This window comes from Megalops cyprinoides, chromosome 2, assembly GCF_013368585.1.
Source record: "Megalops cyprinoides isolate fMegCyp1 chromosome 2, fMegCyp1.pri, whole genome shotgun sequence".
NCBI classification, from domain to species: domain Eukaryota; kingdom Metazoa; phylum Chordata; class Actinopteri; order Elopiformes; family Megalopidae; genus Megalops; species Megalops cyprinoides.
Window position 1 is genome coordinate 50,898,196 of NC_050584.1, and position 17,362 is coordinate 50,915,557.

Below are 17,362 nucleotides of genomic sequence, written 5' to 3' on the forward strand. Positions count from 1 at the left end.
TGTCTAGTTTTTGTGATTGCTGACTGCAATCAGGATGGTTGGACAAAATACACATATAACATAGTGATAGTAGAGGACTAGTGGTAACACCTGTATGGTGTGCTGGGTTCAGTTCTTGTTGATTGCAAAATAATATATTTTTCCCACATTGATATATTATATTCACCCCTGGCATAACAGTGCACACTTTGCAATGAAATAACTAGATATGGAAGCCATTTCCTCCATGAAAAATCTTGTTATGTTATATATGTTATGTTTATGAAAGCAGTTGCTTTCACAGAGCACCCTGGCTAGGAATTAAACAGAGAGTATTAAATCCTGCACATCTCATGTAGGTACCACATTGCTGTTTATGGGGCTTGCAAACTCCAGCCAGCTTTACACTGCACACAGGAGGTGGCTTTATCATATTAGCAGTCTTAAACAGGTGTTAGCCTAAGTTAGCGTGCTGATGGGAGTCGGGTTTGTTCAAGCCAGACTGAAGTAGCGGCCCTGATTTACTTAAACAGGCCCATGATGTAAGGACTAAAGTGCTTAATACCCCACACAGTCCTTTGTGTGTTGTCAGTTATAGTTAACACCATAATCTAGCTGCCATAGCTAGCATGCTTTATGTATTCAGCCAGTAATTCATGGTTGCTTGCTTCAGAAATGACTGCTGTCATATTATACTCCTCAAAAATTATATGTTTGTGGTTTAAAAGATTGCAAGCACCGTTGTGTAAACAAGACAATGGATCCCTGATTCATACAATATGGAGTTGTCCTATTCTGAAAACATACCGGGAGAAAGTTTTATTCATGTGCTGAAAAATATTGAATGTAAATGCTCACCTCTCCATTAGACTTGTGATTCTTGGAGATACCTCCATTTTTAATCTAAACAAATTTTCCATATTGGTTGCAAAGACAGTTGGTTTATTTTCCTGGAAAGAATCTGATGCACCTTTTGAAACCCAATGTGAAAATGCATTATAAGAGAATGTAACTCTTGACAGAACGAGTTTTACCTTAAATTAAAAGTCTAGAACATTTGAGCATCTTGTAGGACAATGCTGTTGATTACTGTGACGTAACCAACATGGACTGCTTTGATTTTATTTGAATAGTTATTGTACCACTGTGTTATGAAGTATATGCGAGGAGCACAATGCTTTGTCACAATGCTTTTGAGCACAATGGCTTGACATGATCTTGTGCACTTGAAACTAATCTTTCGAAAATTATTGAATTACCGGAAATGTCACACAAGAGGCATGCATTGGTATCAAAAGAAAAGAACAATTAGATTTATATATTTTATTGTGGAATTCCGCCAATTCACACGTCTCGTTATAAACTGAGTGAACTATTTATCTTTCCTAATATCTAGCCTATATAAGATGCTGTATATGTAAGACAGTTTTGCTGAACTTTGCTTGTTTTGTGATCAACAGACAACATTTTCATATTGTGCTAATAATCTCCCATGATTTTAATCATTAAAATGCACTTGTTTAATTTTTTTAACCTGTTTCGGTTGTTTGTATTTTGAACAACTGCGAATGCTGACTTAGTGGAAACAGCTATTTAGCTTCCTTGTCAGCAGAGGGGGTACAGAAAGGGAAGAAGAGTTGACTACGGAGATACCGCAGCACGGCTGATGGTGGAAATGTCTCAGTAATTCCGGAAAAACAATCAAAGCCGTGTGTACCCAGGGTTGAATGAGCCCCGCAGAACGGTAACTACAGCTAATTAGCTAGAATACCCTGCCTAACATAGGTACCTTCCTACGCTCGCTAACTAGAACAAAGCTAGAACAATCTGGCGAGCTAAATGTTAGATCAACAGCTAAAATAACGCAAGTAGTCAGACCTAGCTAGCTGGCTAGCTAACAAAACATGACTCAGGACCATCATCCGCGGCCTGTCTGGCTAGTGAGCGTACTGGCTAGCCAGCTAGCAACCCAGTCTGATAGCGCTGATGTTGACTGCTGGTGTTAATATAATATTGTTGTGTTATTATTGCATTTATATCATTTAATTGTTTTCCCGTTGTGGGTTTTAATGGGCTAAGACAGGCTCATTTGTCCGTCCTTGTCAATTTCAACGCCAAGAAACGGTGGATTGCTCGCGGTCTAGCTAGTTCCAAAGATCAGCTACAAATAGACTATCGCACAGGTAGCTGGCCAATACAAGCACTGAGTATTTCGTGAAATTCCGACCTAGCTGCCTAACAAGCTATTCTTATATTTGCGAACAGTATCTGTCTGGCAGTATAAGCCTTCAACATGTCATCAAATAACCAAAAAGAATAATGTTAGATAGCTAACGTTAGAGCGCTTAGAATTGTTTTAAATGATTTTGAATAGGTTTCGCACAGCCCAGACATGCTTTGGTAGCTTGTTAGCTGCGTTGGCGCACAGTGGATTCATTTTTATGAAGGCTAGTAGCGTTAACTGTGACGGTCAGGGTTGATATAATTAAGTCCATCGCATAAATGAGCTATAACAGGAATTCATATGTTTGCATTTGGTCTAGCTAAGGTCATCACTGGAAAAACCTGTTCATTTAATTTTAGATCAGTTGATCTTTTGGAATAAGGAACGAGTCACGACAGACAGGTGGGCTTGGAGGACCAGGACTTAGAATCCCTGCTGTCACGGTAGGATTCTGTTTTCATCAGTACTTAGCGTCACGTCTTAATTTGTGAAATGTGATGTAATTGCAGCTGTACGTTTTTTGAAAGCGCTTTTAAATACTGCTTTATTTAACAGTATGGGTCCTGCGGCTACGAATGTCACTTTCAGTGTCACCGTGCTCACAACCCTAGATGGGCCGGTAGTGTACTTTAGACGAGTGACCCAACCGTACTCTTAGCTTTTATTTCTTGGAGCGGATGGGTAGCCAAAGTGAGTTGAAGAACTACCACAGCGCTAGAAGCCACTGGATCATGGCCTCTCCCCAGTGATTTTCCCCATACGTCGTTGTTCTGTCAATTAAAAACTAGCAAGTGTTATTTTATTTGGTGTTAGTATCAAGCTGTAACATGCAGAAGAGAGATCATGTATTATTGGGGGATTGATGTCAAACGGAAGTGCTGCTGAGATTAGTAATTATAACCGGCATTGGGGTGAACAGTACATAAATGCCATAAATGGAATTTATTATTATGAATTTAAGAACTTCCAGCACTTAAATTATTGCTGGTGTTCTTAATGAGTAAGCCACTTTTTCTTGTGATCAGGTGAGCATGGCAGCAAAACCATGCAGGGCTGCTGAGACCTTGCAGGCAGACAGGTGTAATGTGATGCAGTAGGACAGGGGAAGATAGGGCTGAGTCCCCAGGCTGCACACTTGCTCCCCCAGTGCCTGATGGGAGTATATTTGAGAGAGTTCATTAGAGAGAGTTGCTATGGCGGGGTCAAGAAGAAACCTCATCTGAGTCAGGGATGTACTGACAGGTTGCTCAGACTCTCCATAGGAGTCTGAGTCCAAGTCCGCAGTGTCCGTTAGGCTGTCAGTCTTCATTTGCATGGCATTCTACTGTGCTCTCAGGCATTTGCTCTTTCTCCCTCTACTGCATGAACACGACATCGTTATCTTTCTCATCACCAAAATTCCCTTAAAACAGGCTCTGTATTGTGATGTCATGGCCAACTGTTTCATGGGGGCACTTTTAAAATGTCCTTTACAAGGCCCGAGTGTAGATGGCGAAGAATTTCAACTTCAGAGCCAGTTTAAACATAATTTGCAATTTCTCTCTCTGGGCCTTTGTTCCTATCAGCACAATGGTGCTTATAGGGCAGTTTACATTCAAGAATAGAGAATCCCACACTCCTGCTGTTCTGTAAAAGGGTATTTTTATTTTAATGAATATGACTGAGAAGTGAGTAGAATTAAAATGCCAATTCACCTTTGGACCTTTCTCACACAATTTCTACGGTTGTAAAGGTTAAATATGGTAAAGTAAATTTACATTTGAATACAAATACATACATAATGCGAATGTCGATATGAATATATCAGTGTTTGCATGGTTGCAGCCCAAGTCTGTCAGACTCCTCTCTCTCTCTCTCTCTCTCTCTCTCTCTCTCTGTCTGTCTCTCTTTCCCTCTTTCTGCCTCTCTTCTTTGCTCTGTCATTGCCTCAGATAGACCTCTTTCTCCTGTTTACTGGAAAATTCAGAGCTGCTCCTGGCTGGGAATAGGCCTTTTTCCGACCAAGCCACCAGGAGGAGAAGCAGAAAGCAACAGTTTCAGAAAAGTGGATAAAATGGTATCAGTCACTCAGATGTAGTTTCTGGGGGGTTGGCAGCAGCGCTCATGGGCAGGCTGAATTCTCATTGCTCATCTGTTCAGAGGCATGAGGAGGCTAGCATACTGCATGGGGATAGGAGACCGCAGTAAGAACTGAGACAAGGACTCCATGAGAATGGAGAGACAGAGACAGCCAGCATATGCCACATCCTGTAGTTGTCGTTGGCACCTGATTTTCCCGACCGTAGAACTACGGATGCAAACAGTCCCTTCGAGTAAACCTTTCTCTACTTGTAGCAGTTTTCCATGGCAGTGTTAAATCAAGACCTGCTCCTCATGAGATATAATGTGAAACTGGATCAGTGCAGTGAATAAGGAGGACAGTTGCTTCATGGAAGACAGCACTTGTAGAACCATCAGCTGTAATGTTGTTACAGTATTGTGGGGATTAGTCGATAAGTTCATTGTTGCTGAGCTTTTGGTAGCTGCAGAAAGACCCTGTAAAATAAAGAGGGCTGTGCAAGTTGTAGTCCTAACTAGATGTTTATTAATGAGTTTTACTTACTGTTGTATTTCTGGTTTGCAAGTGACTTTTATGCCATCTTGTATCCACCTTTCCTTTTTCTTTTTCCATTCAGTCACCAGAACAGCTGCAGTCTTTTCATTACTTTCCTGGTTCTCACGCATGCTTCATGATGGGTTGGGCTCCAGCACCTGAGTAGATGACTTCCAGAAATGTCCCAGTAGAGCTGTGGGAAGTGTCACCACCCCTCCTGCAGGACAAAGAAAATCATTCTCTGTAGTGCCAGCGGCTCGCTTGACATCAGTCCTAAATTTCTATCACATCACAATGTCCCACTGAATAACATGGCAGAAATAGATTACTAATACATAAAAATCTATGCATGTTCACAAAACATGATTTACTCAATGCTGCATTGTATATTGCAGCATTAATGCCCTTTGGTCATCTCTTGGTGTGTGTGTGTGCGGTTATGATTGGGATAGGCATTAGTTTTTGTAGACGATGGCTTACCTGAGTTTTGGGTGGGCTGCATGTCACTGTCTTGCACATTTTCACTAAAGGGCTGGCCTGTTTCAGTGTCATGGGCCTGATGTGAACATGTACCTGTCTGAATAAATCATGCATGCACACCTGCTTTTAGCTTGAGCCACAAATGTCCTGTGAAAACTCCACTGTATTACACTAGGGTGTCCTAATGGCCCAAGCTAGTAGTAATAAGAAAGAAAAATGAAAACAGAAGCTGCGTCTGAACTAGGTGGCTCAAAGTCAGAGCGCATTATTATTTCTGTCATGAGAAGTGGCTGATAGAAATGCAGGTGCATGCCAAAGTCAGAATGCAAGTGTATTGCAGCATCATTATCCACAGACTGTCACTTTTAATGCTGAGTGCCAAATAGATAGGCAGTTGGTGCTGTTTTTAAGCCTTTGGTATAACCAGCTCAGGACAGGAAAAGACCCACCTTCTATGGCAGGTCTGATGCCAGCTACAAGGATACTGATCTGAGGGAAAAAGCAGACCAATCTGTACTTGATTTTAAAACCCTTAAATACAAGGAAGCAGGTGCTGAAGCTCGTCAGTTGCCGTGCATGTTTCTTGTGTATTTTGGAGTTATGTAACTTCTTAATGCATTTTGTTGACAAGCACACTTTCGCTTAAGTAGTTTTGTTTCCCTTCCACCCGTAGAGGGAGCCAGAGAGAGAGGAGCAGACCGGAGAAGACATGCCTCCAAAATTCAAACGGCACCTCAACGACGACGAGGTCACGGGATCCGTGCGCAGCGAGAGGGTGAGCGGGGCCGCGTGGTATCACGCTGTGTCACACTGAGTGTAGAGTGAAAGATTAGACGGGTGGCAGGTAAGGTGAACTTGTCCTGTGGTAGGTGAGTTGGGAGGGGGGGGGGGGTGTATCGTGTGGGGGTAGAGGAGATTGCGCCTGTAACATTAATAGCTCTCCCTCCTTTAGTTCCTCTTCTCACTTCTGTTTTGACAGTAATGGCTGTCGCTCCCTCCCCTACCACTCCGCCCTACCGGAGCACAGTGTTGTTGAGCCGTGATCAAAGGGAAAAGGGGCAGAGGCGCTTATATAAGCCTCACACTGCCCTCCCCTCTGATAATAGCATCCAGCTCTCTCCTGGTCTCTGTTCTCTGGCAATGGAGGGGAAAACAGGCCAAAGCAGTGCAATGACATGTGTTTGTGAGAGGGAGAGAGAAAAAAAAAAAAGGCAAAACAGAACAAGTCCTTTTAAGTACATTGCTTGGGGAGTTTGAGCTCTGCACGCAACAAGTGAGTGAAACGACCAGGAGTAGCCAAGTGTAATGATGGTTCTGATCACCGTTCAGGTGATGTAACATGGGCAGCAAGATTTCCAGGGTTCGTGCTCTTATGGAGGGGCCCTCCTGAGACATCCTTCGTAAAGCTCACATGGCTTGAATTCCCCAGTCTTTACGGGACACCTTTACATGCGGTGGTCCTGCCGAGCAGCGAAAGGTAAAGCACTCCGAGTAAGCCCCAGAACCTGCTGCGTAGTTATGAGGCAGCTTGTAAGGAAAACCCCTGCACCAAACTCCCAGGCAGGACTTATTTTTACTCTGCTGAGTGGTTTACAAAAAGCTATATAAAGATGTCTGCCACTGAAGATCACTTTTTAAAAATCCATTGCTTTCTGTCTATTGTGCCATACTACAGTATAGTGATCTATACAGTTCATTCATTTTATGAATGAATGTGGGAATAGCATGTAGTGATTCGGCCCATAAGGTCTGTAGTGTCTATCCTGATTCCTGTGGGGTTAAGCTCCTTGGTGCACAGATGAACTTCCTGGACAGAATGCAGGTCCATCACAGATGCAGGACTACAACCACTCTCTGTAATGCTTAATCCCAGGCAGAAGAGGCCATGGTAGCTTTGATGACCACAGCATTTCACAAGGGCAGACTCCTCAAGGCACAGCTGAACCAATTAAAACAAAGTATACTTATCACACTACAGCACTACATTTACAGGTTGTCATTTGGCAGATGCTCTTATCCAGAGCAACTTGTAGAGTGAGGGCACAAACTGCATCTGATGCATGAGAGACTGTACATACACAGCTGACCACATGATAACATGCACGAGCACCATACACAGCACTGTGGTACCACAGACATGCTTCACAAAGACACACGTGCTATAGTTCAGCACAATACAGCAATACAGTGTGCCCTACAGTAAATACAGATAAGGGGAATGTGAGTTGTGCTTCGGTATGGGGAGCCAAGGTGCAGTCTGAAGAAGTCTGTCTTCAGCTTACAATGGTTGCAGAGACTCTGCTGACCTGACCACCGTCACTGAAATAAAGCACTACTTCAGCCATGTCAAATGGCAGCTTGCTCGTCTACAGCATTCAATCCGGTGTGGAACTTCGTTCTTATTTATAGTGAGGAAGGAGGTTGTGTCTTACCTCTTAACAAGAGACTTATGTGATTTACAGAGGAACTTGCTTGAGGAAGACTCTGATGAAGAGGAAGACTTTTTTCTGTAAGTGTGTGTCGGGGGGAAGGGGGGGGGTCCAGAATAGTTAGAAAAAAAATAAATCATACGACATAAGTAATGAAAAGAGATATGTCTTTACCAGTATATGATGGTATCATAAATAACTTGGCATCCATACCTATGGCATCCATAATATTGGCCTCATTTCAAGTTCTGTGCATACTTTAGGGTGACCAGCTCTCACGGCCTGCCAGTGTGGGTGTCTTGGCTCAAAGAATGATCCAAAGTGTCTTTCGTATAATATGTGGCTCCTTGAGCACAGGTGTACCTCAGTTACTAAAGGGTCTGAGAATAAGGCTTCTTGTATAACAAAACTGTAATTGATAAATTATCATATATAAGTTAGATTTACCTTTAAAAAGTCCAGAAATCATGGGAATCAATTCAGGACTGAGAAAATGCACAAATGATTTTTAAAAGTCAACAAATACTTGCTTACATTATGAAAACCAACCAGTGAGATGTTTTGGAGGTTTGCTTTTTAATTAAACCTTATATTAATGGTCCCTATCTCACTTTTTCTTATGTCATTTTTCACAAATGGCAAAGATTGAGTAGCCAAGACACCCAAACAGCCATCTAAAAGAGATACCCTTATGTGCAATATCACTTATGTCACTGTTAATGAAAGTGAAAATGTAGTGATCTTATGGAAGGTGTCTGTTTCATGAACTAAGGTGTAGCTGTATTTGTGTGTATGTGTGCTCATCTGAGATTGGGATTTTATGTGAATCCGGCCACTGTGTTCTCTTTCAGGAGAGGACCAAGTGGACCCAAATTTGGACCCAAACATGACAAAATCAGACAGTAAGTACGGGCACGTGTGTTTGTGTGTGTTTAACCACGATACGAGTACAGATATGAAACTGAGCTGTCTGCACTTCGGTGCCAAGGGTCTGATTAGCAGAGCTTCCACTGGAAACAGGTGTGCATGTCTGGAGTGACGTAACAGTGGTGTGTATGACTATGGTGTTCGCCCTCGAAGATTACACCTCGTTGCTGCCCTAAAGCACACACAGGGCCTCAAAGGGATGTCCTTCCCTTAGCAAAACAAGCGGGCTTGCTTCACGACCTGCCGGATGACATGCCCTGATGCCTCCCATGTAGGCAAGGCCCAGAGTTCCCTGACTCTTGTAGCCATTCCTTCATGTCTACATCACCCTTGCTGTTGGGATTATGCAATATTCCTACATGAGGCACAGCAGAAGAGGAGTCTGTATTATGTGTGTAATAATATACTTCGCAGACACAAGATATAAGGGGCAATTTAAAGTGGTAAACACCGAGGGTAGAAGTGGTGTAATCAGTACTGTATGTGTAGGCCTATGTAAAATAAAGAGAATGAGGAGAACATTGTTGTCATGTTTATTTCCAAGTGTAGTTATGAAAAATGCAAGGGCTCTGCGCCCCCTCGTCACATAACGTCTAAATATCAAATCCAAATTGCGCTTTTTGCTTTTTTTCCAGCACTTTGAATGACATGATTTCAAATGTAATATGAACACCGTTGATTCACATGCTGTATTTTTTTAATCATGTTTGATGAGAATGGCCAGCAAACAAATCTAGAAGTGCAGAGGAAAAACAAGGCAAAGATGAAGGTTTTTGTGGGCGTGTTGCAGCGGTTTCGTGTGACCATGTTTGTGTAGAAATGGTCTGCGTGTTGGCAGGAGAAAAATCTGAGTCGTTTTCCAGACCTCTCGCAACCGAGCAGCACCCCTCTTCCCCGTGGCCGACTGGGTTTTTATGTACAGTTAATGGGCCAGAGGGGAATGCTATGTGTGTGCCTCCTGCATTAGAGATTAAAGGCGTGGAGGTGTGCCTGCCTGGGCTCGCTGGGCAGCGGGCGTGGTCGCAGGTGTGAGAATGTTCCTGTTGGCGGTTCGCACTCAGGGCAGCACGGTAAATCCAGCGGCTTCCCACAGGGCTGACTTGGCCTTGGTAGCACTCATTATTTATCTTTTATTCCTACGGTCTTAGAAAATTAAGGAGGGGTGTGTTTGTGTGAGTGGGTTAGAGAGAGAGAACCGAGTGAGTGACCAGCCATCACAACACCCCATACAAAAGATGTACAAACCCAAGGAACACAGTAGAACTCACTATTGTACATTCTTTTTGAACAGAAATGTTAGTCCCGTATGGTACCTCAGGATAGACTGTAAGGTGTTTATGGTTCTCCCTCCATATGTCTTAATCTTTGTTTTCCTTAAATAAAAATCAAATCTATGGTTTCCTGCACTTGTATCTCTACCAGCTAGCTTGTACCTTGTCTGGCCAACTATTGGAACTTGGTCATGCAGTGCTTCTCATATTTTTGACTTAGATGGCTTTTTGCTTGTGTTGTACTCTGCCTCACTTGTGAGTCGTTTTGGATAAAAGCATCTGCCAAATGAATAAATATAAATGTTCTTCAGTCTGTCAATGTTTCTGTATTCCACCACCCTTCCATCCTGTAGAGTGCAGACCCAAGTGGATGAGGTCATCGATGTCATGCAGGAGAACATCTCCAAAGTCATTGAGAGGGGCGAGCGACTGGACGACCTCCAGGATAAGTCAGGTGAGGCTGAACAGCGGTGAGTGGGCTTACATGACAGAGCAGGTGGACGATGTCACTTCCTGAGTTGTGAGGAAGCTCAGATGAGGTACGAGTGTTGCAGTAAGTCAGCCAGTGCCTGGAACTCTGATCAGCTCCTCAACCATGCACAACAAGGGATCAGGTCCTCTTCCTGGAATCCTGCGGAGTGGGCCAGGGAATATGACATGGCTGTGAGGGTGAAACTCAACCTCGGTCTCAGATCAGACCAGGAAGCATAACAAGCCAGCAAAGCGGGAGGTTCATGAAAAGTGGTTTCCAGTTGTTCCAGACACTTCTATTCCTTTCACACCTGGTAACCTGTCTGCCTCATTGGGTGTCTTAATGGGAAGGGCTGAATGGTGCTGTTGTTTGAGCAATATGTTATAGAAATCTGAATAAAAGGTGTTTATTGGATCATCAGATTCTATAAATTATAAGCAGCGTACGGAAACCTGCTTGAGAGGCGGCTGTCCTGTATTTTATTGACCTCTAAGAGCCACAGCTCCTCTGATCTTTTTTTTTTGCAGTCGGCCAGAGAGGACCATATGAAACCCTTTCTCAGCATTCCTGGCACTTTCATTACGAGTGGCTGTTTTTCCAATACAGACCTTGTATAACAGCTGCTTCACATGTCCACAAGCAAACTAATAGAAAGCACGTCCACAGAATAACACAATGAGCAACATCTGGAAGAGATTGCTGCACGGCCATTGGAAAGCTTGACTTGAGCCAGCAGGGTTGCCTCTGTGTGTCCCTTTGTTCTGCTGTGGGACAGGACAAGCTGTTGGTACAGAGTGGAGCGTATGTGTAATGATCTGTGGGGGCTTTCAGGATTGCACAAGTCGCTGGGACGGGCTAGAGGAGCAGTGATGTTTTAACCTTTCTAGTATGGCAGTCGACCCCTGCTTGGCCAGAGTAGAGTATGGTCAGTTGTGCAGGAGAATTATGGGTCGGTGGCTGGTTCTGCCCAGAGCCACTGCTCCTTGCTTCTTGTGACCTGCTCCCTGCTCGTGCCCTCCTGTCCCCTCTTTGTGTACATGCAGGTAGCCTCTGGTCAGCATTCCCGCTGGCTCTGAAGGTCTTCACGGAACACATAACTGAACATTTGCTCTAATTAGACCTTCTCTGTTGTTAAACAGTTGGAGCCGATTCAGCTAAGTAACAAGGGGACGGAATAAATTCCAAAAAAGACAAAAGGCGTCCCCTGGAGGCACAGCAGCTACACGTTACACACTTGAGACCTTTGACACCCTCCTTCCACCGTCTAAACGTCAACACGGTCTCCAGGAAACGGAAACATAAAGTGACCTCACCAAATTCTGAAGCCTTATGTAACAGTTGCAGGGTTTAAAAAAACAGACATACTCATTCCAAATGTTTTCTTTTTTTCTTTTTTTAAAAACATCTGTTTGTTTGCGTCCCTGCCTTGCCACTGTCCAGAGAGCCTTTCGGACAACGCCTCAGCCTTCAGCAGCCGAGCCAAACATCTGCACCGGAGGATGTGGTGGAGGGACATGAAGGTGGGCTTCCTCTTCCCCCATGTGACTCCCGTTGCTTCCAGGGCTCGGAGAGCTCAGATTGCGCAGTTTGTCAGTTTAATTGCCCCAGTATGCCATTGTCATGTGTTTTGGTTTGTTGTGGCTGGACTGGAACACACCTGGCATGTGTTTTCATGGTTATCTGGGAAACGTGTAAGCTGACAGTATTGTACTGCGTCATGAATGGCCCTTTTGTTTCCCTTTTCCCACAGATGAAAGCAATAATCGCACTGGTAGTGGTCATTCTGCTGCTCATCATTATCGGTGAGTGTCACACAGCCAGGTTTACTTAGTGGCCACAAAGCTTCATTGCCCACACCTGATAGCACTCTGCGTTCCTCAGCACAGCATCTACCCAGTGAGTGGGCAGGAGGGAGGGGGGCGCAGGGCGGAGCTCATGGTTGACAGGGCAGCAGTGTAGCATAGTGGTAGCGAGCAGGACTCGTAACCGAAAGGTCGCTGGTTCGATTCCCCACTGGGGCCCTGCTGTTGTACCCTTGAGCAAGGTAGTTAACCCACAATTGCCTCAGTAAATATCCAGCTGTATAAATGGGTAACGTAAAAATGTAACCTGTGTAAGTCGCTCTGGATAAGAGCGTCTGGAAAATGCCAATAATTTAATGTAACAGTGAAACTGAGCTGATCTACCTGTCTCTGATCTCTTTCTCTCCCCTTCAGTTCCTATAATCCTGCAGTACCACTAGCGTCTGGCTAGTGGGGCTGGGGCACGAGGGAGACCCGACACCTCCATCTCGCCGCATGTCCCATCCTCCTTCCCTCCTGCACACAGTCTCCCGCGCCAGAAGGGGCGCTCTACCCTGCTGCAGCGGATTGACGTAGAGCGCTGTGCCAGCCTATCTCAGTTAGGGCAGGTTGTCACAGAGCTCGTCCGGGAGAGTGAGGTTTTTTTGTCAACTCTTTCATTACTAGCCCTCACCGAGGGGGAAAAACGGCTCGAACAAAGCGAGTGGAGGTGAGCTCTGTCATGCACACAGCCTCTTGTGTAGCTGCTTCGCGAAGAAGCGCGACAGTACATCATACAGTAACAAACCTTTAAGATCCGCTCTCCTGCAGTGGAGCAGTCAGGGCACAATCTACCCTCTGTAATGCCATCTGTCTGCTGTGTACAGCCCGCAAACGAGGCAACAATCACATGGAAAACTCAGTTCATAAGGGTCAGTGCTTACAAACAGTGTATGAATCAAGTCCACCCCCTCCTTACCTTTTTTTAAATAAGAATCCATCCAGTATTTAGTGTATTAGACCTCACAGAAGTAGATTATTGGAATAAACCCCCTGCCCTCTCCCTGGTAGTCTTAGCAGTTACTTGTACTGATTTGCTTGCAAGTTGTTAAATGTAATGTCTGGCACACAGAGACCAGTAGGTAAAGGGACTCTCAAGGAGTGATCATTCAGGAACTGTATGAAGTTATTAGGATGGCTCTATGGATTTATAGACAGTGTGCTCATTTTCTGCTTATTTAAAACATTTAGATGAGTTTATATTAAGGTTTACTAGGAAAGAAGTGATTCTGATGGTTGCTGCTCTTACTGTTCAGAAGGGAAGGGAGACTTTTTTTTTCTTGGCAGACTGTTTTGGCTATTAATGGTAACTTTTGATTCTGATGTATGTTATATGTGTTTTTGATGTCCAAAGGGGGAGGGGGCTCAGTGAATTTTACGTCCGTGCTGCTTGTGTATTGGGTCACAGCATCGATCGCTGATTGGCTGTTAGTTTTACTGACAGCAGTGGTTTTGGCTGGATGGTTGGGTGGCACGTATTGTGAAACACATAGCAATGCTGGACATATCTGTAATTAGGATTAACATCTGTGGTTTTTTTTTCTTAATTTTTAATTTATATGTAAATATTCATTACAGAAACATTTATTCAACGATTTCTTTTCTCAGATGAACTATTTTATGTTTCTTTGGAATAAAGTGATTTTAATCGGATGTGGCTGGTGCTTGTTTTCTTTGGTGGTGAAGGTACAAGAGGGAAGGGGACAGTTACTGCATTGTGCAGGGGGAAATGCCGTCAGCCACACTGCCTGGCCAGCCCAGGGACATGCTGTTCTTAACAGCGGTGCCTTGTTTCCTTCTGGCACTTGATGCATTAAGAACTGCCATTTTTTTGGTGTTTCATTATTGTTTTAACGATTCGCAACTGCCATTTTTTTTTCTTGGTGAGCTTTGTTTTTAAGTGCTTTACTATTTTCCCGTTTTCGGTGTCACCGTTAAAACCCTTCTCCAAGAAGACTATGGTTCCTCTTCCCCCTTGGTCTTTCCTTCTCCCAGTGCCAAGCAGCCACAGCCTCTATGTTGTATGTAACTCCTATATGAGAGTGTATTAATGCTATTGGATTGGGGGGAGTAAAAAGGAAAAACAGATTGGTCCCACTAAGCATGTTCAATCTTTAAGGGCTAGATTCACATAACCACTGAACCTGTCAGTGTTTTAGTGCATACAGGTGGTCTAATGGAGTGGATGTATCAGAGCTTCTTTACTCCATAAGCCTGGACAGTTCATTATGGTCAATGTTCTAGTGCTGTAGGTCTGGGTCAAACACACAGACATCAAAAGCCATCCTCAGAGAAACACAGCCGTTTCAGCTTGTGACTCTTCTAGAGATTGCCTTAGACAATTCTGTATGTTATCTTGTTTTTTTTTTTTTCCCTGACTGGTTAGTTGAAAAGATCTTATCCCAGTGTTACTGCTGGGACAAACCAGCAATCTCACCATCTTTGACATTTGTTATACACTATCTGTGGTGCACAGTGGTTATACACCTTGATTTCTTCAGATCGCGTAGGTCAGCTGGTCATGAGATGGCTCTTATTTACAGCTGATATCCTCCCATCTGCTTTCTATTCGTAGTTTTTGTCAGGGAGCTCAGAGTGAATTAGGCCTGACGTTGAAAATGGCGGGATTCCTGACATGCAGAATGAGCCAGGACAGCGGTTCTGGTAAAGGTGCAGGATTATGTCCTGCTGAGGGGTGTGCTCGCACGCTGGCGGGAAAACCTGTTTTGTAATACCTTCCTAATAAGTGCTGGAAGGGTGACCACGGATTCCCAGCAAAGTAGAAGTAAAAATTCTAGTGAATGGGAGTGGTTGTGCCAAAATGCCATTTACAGCTGCAAGACGCAGAAGAAATGTGGTCTCACATCAAAACTGTGAGAGAGTGGGAGAGGATGGATGGACAGCTAACGAAGAGAAACAGAATAAATCAGAATCAACATGCTTCTTTCTCTTCATCACAGTAGGAACGTGCAAAAACCATTACCTAATTCCTAAGAGGTGAAAAAGGGCCTGTTTTTGACTCAGAACACCTCTCTCTCCCTCAGGGACATGTCTAGGCCATGTGGCTGCACCTAGTCCTACATTCCAGCCCCCAGTCAAACACATTCTCCATTCACCTGCCCTCTAAATGGGTACAGTCACACCTCCAGACTTGGTGAGAAAACAATACCCGTGGATAAAGCCTGCCAGCTCTGATGGTAAAAAACTGGCCACACAGAGCCGGCAGGCTAGAATGGAAGTGGCAAGGGGCATGTGTGAACATGTGAGAAGAGAGACGAAGTTTATATTCTAATCCCCATATAAATCACAAGGTATAAAAAACAAACATTCAAACAAAGAGCATAGAAATACCTTATATCATAGCTCACCTGCATCTGGGATACAAGATTCATGTTTGTTCCTGCTCAGGTAAACATTACATTACATTACTGGCATTTAGCAGATGCTCTTATCCAGAGCGATTTACGTAGGTTACAGTTTTTTACATGTTACCAATTTATACAGCTGCATATTTACTGAGGGAATCGTGTGTTAAGTACCTTGCCCAAGGGTACAACAGTAGTGCCCCAGTGGGGAATTGAATCAGCAATCTTCTCGTCACAAGTCCTGCTTCTTACCACTATGCTACACTTCTGATAAACACCCTAAAGCAACCTTTTGACCCGCGCTCCCTTTGGAGCTCCGAGACAGGAGAAGGAGCTGGATTAGAGAGAACATTCCCAGCCCCAGCATGGCCCTAACAGGGGCACACACAGAGCTGCAGGACTCCGGTATCAAAACGGGAGCCTGGAACTCGTCCTGACAGCTCAGACGTTAGGCCCGCTTCCCTCACCTCAAGGCACCGGGTCTTGAGAGACCGCGGTAATCCCTCGGCTCAAAGCACCGCTCCCGTGTCTGGGCCCGTTCCCCCGAGGCTGTGTCTCGAACGCTTGTTGCATGCGGGAACGATGTGACTCAGGTCTCCGGGTCTGTGTCAGACATGGTGACAGGAAAGCCAGTTGTTTATAAAGGGACACGCTGACGGCAAAGGGCCCTGACTCACATCTCAGGACGCACCGGAGCCACGTCAAAGAGCAGGGGGCGAGGGGTGCAGAGGGCATGAATATGTATATTATCATTATGTATATTATGTAATATGTATATTGAACAGGAATATTGTTCTTATCTCATTCTGGGTAACAAAATCATTACGTTCAGCACAGGGGGGCAGTAATGAGCCATTCATCATTCTAGTTCTTTTGAAGTGACTGGGCACGCGTTATGCAACATCAGCAACATGAAAATGGAAGGTCCTCGGTGTGGCCCTTCATTTTCATTTGTTAGAATACTCGACAGTATTCATAGCCATTCATAAACAGTCACAACCATATATCTCCGCTAATATCAAAGACAATAGGACCTACAGTGCATCTAAAGAATGTGTCAAGCTCCAAGGACAGCTTATTAGACAGTGGTTATGATTAACTTTGACCACTTCTGAGTTGTTATGAATGTTAACGAATGGTCTGGAACTTTATAATGCATTATGTATGTCTATGTGAAAGACCTTAAAGCATTTCCAGATTTTCACACACAGCCCCTCTGGCTGGAGTCTAGTCTGTCAGGCAGTAAGTGTGTGGGCAGGAGGGACGAGCTGGAATTAAAAGCTTCTTGCAGCAGGTGTGACTGTAGGCTTGTGACTGATGTTATATTAAAGGCAATGGAGAAATACAGCAACTAAATAGAAAAGCACCTGGTCTGCTTCCAGTGTTTGTGCACTGATACCCTCATGGTCATTTCCTTCCACACCTGGCTTAAAAGAGAAAGAGAGGCTTTAACACCGACAAGTAGATAGATTGTTGATCGGCAGCGAGCTTCTTAAAGCCCCGTCTTACATCATTTTTTTTTTTCACTGAGATGGCCCCCTCCGTGCTTGTAATGGAACACCCTGCCACCCTGGGCACTCCGTCTCCACGGGGGAAACCCAATCCCCCAGGACCGCTCACCCCTCCCCTCTCTGGGGATATTCCGCAGAGAGGTCCCCCTGCGCTCATCCAAACACAGCAACCGATAGCCGTGCTGCGGACCTGCTGGAAAGGTGGAGGACTAGAATTAGAAACACGCGGAGCTATCTGAAAACTGCAGCGCAACCAATGAGGCAGACTCT

At 44.4% G+C, this 17,362-nt stretch overlaps 1 protein-coding gene across 5 annotated transcripts; it reads left to right on the forward strand.

Annotated features, from left to right (window-relative positions):
* The first annotated feature begins 1,605 nt into the window (after nt 1-1,605).
* On the forward strand, nt 1,606-13,714 carry vamp4 (vesicle-associated membrane protein 4). 5 transcript variants are annotated; one of them, XM_036522815.1, is made up of 10 exons: nt 1,606-1,723; nt 2,563-2,646; nt 4,135-4,259; nt 5,950-6,051; nt 7,739-7,785; nt 8,557-8,607; nt 10,257-10,357; nt 11,816-11,895; nt 12,126-12,177; nt 12,592-13,714. In XM_036522815.1, exons 3-10 carry the CDS (start codon nt 4,257-4,259, stop codon nt 12,615-12,617), a joined length of 462 nt encoding a protein of 153 aa, XP_036378708.1. In that variant the 5' UTR covers nt 1,606-1,723; nt 2,563-2,646; nt 4,135-4,256; the 3' UTR covers nt 12,618-13,714. The 5 variants fall into 5 exon arrangements, with proteins under 5 accessions (XP_036378708.1, XP_036378706.1, XP_036378707.1 ...); XM_036522813.1 differs by having other exon boundaries at nt 4,139-4,259; XM_036522814.1 differs by having other exon boundaries at nt 4,170-4,259.
* Nucleotides 13,715-17,362: the final 3,648 nt, after the last annotated feature.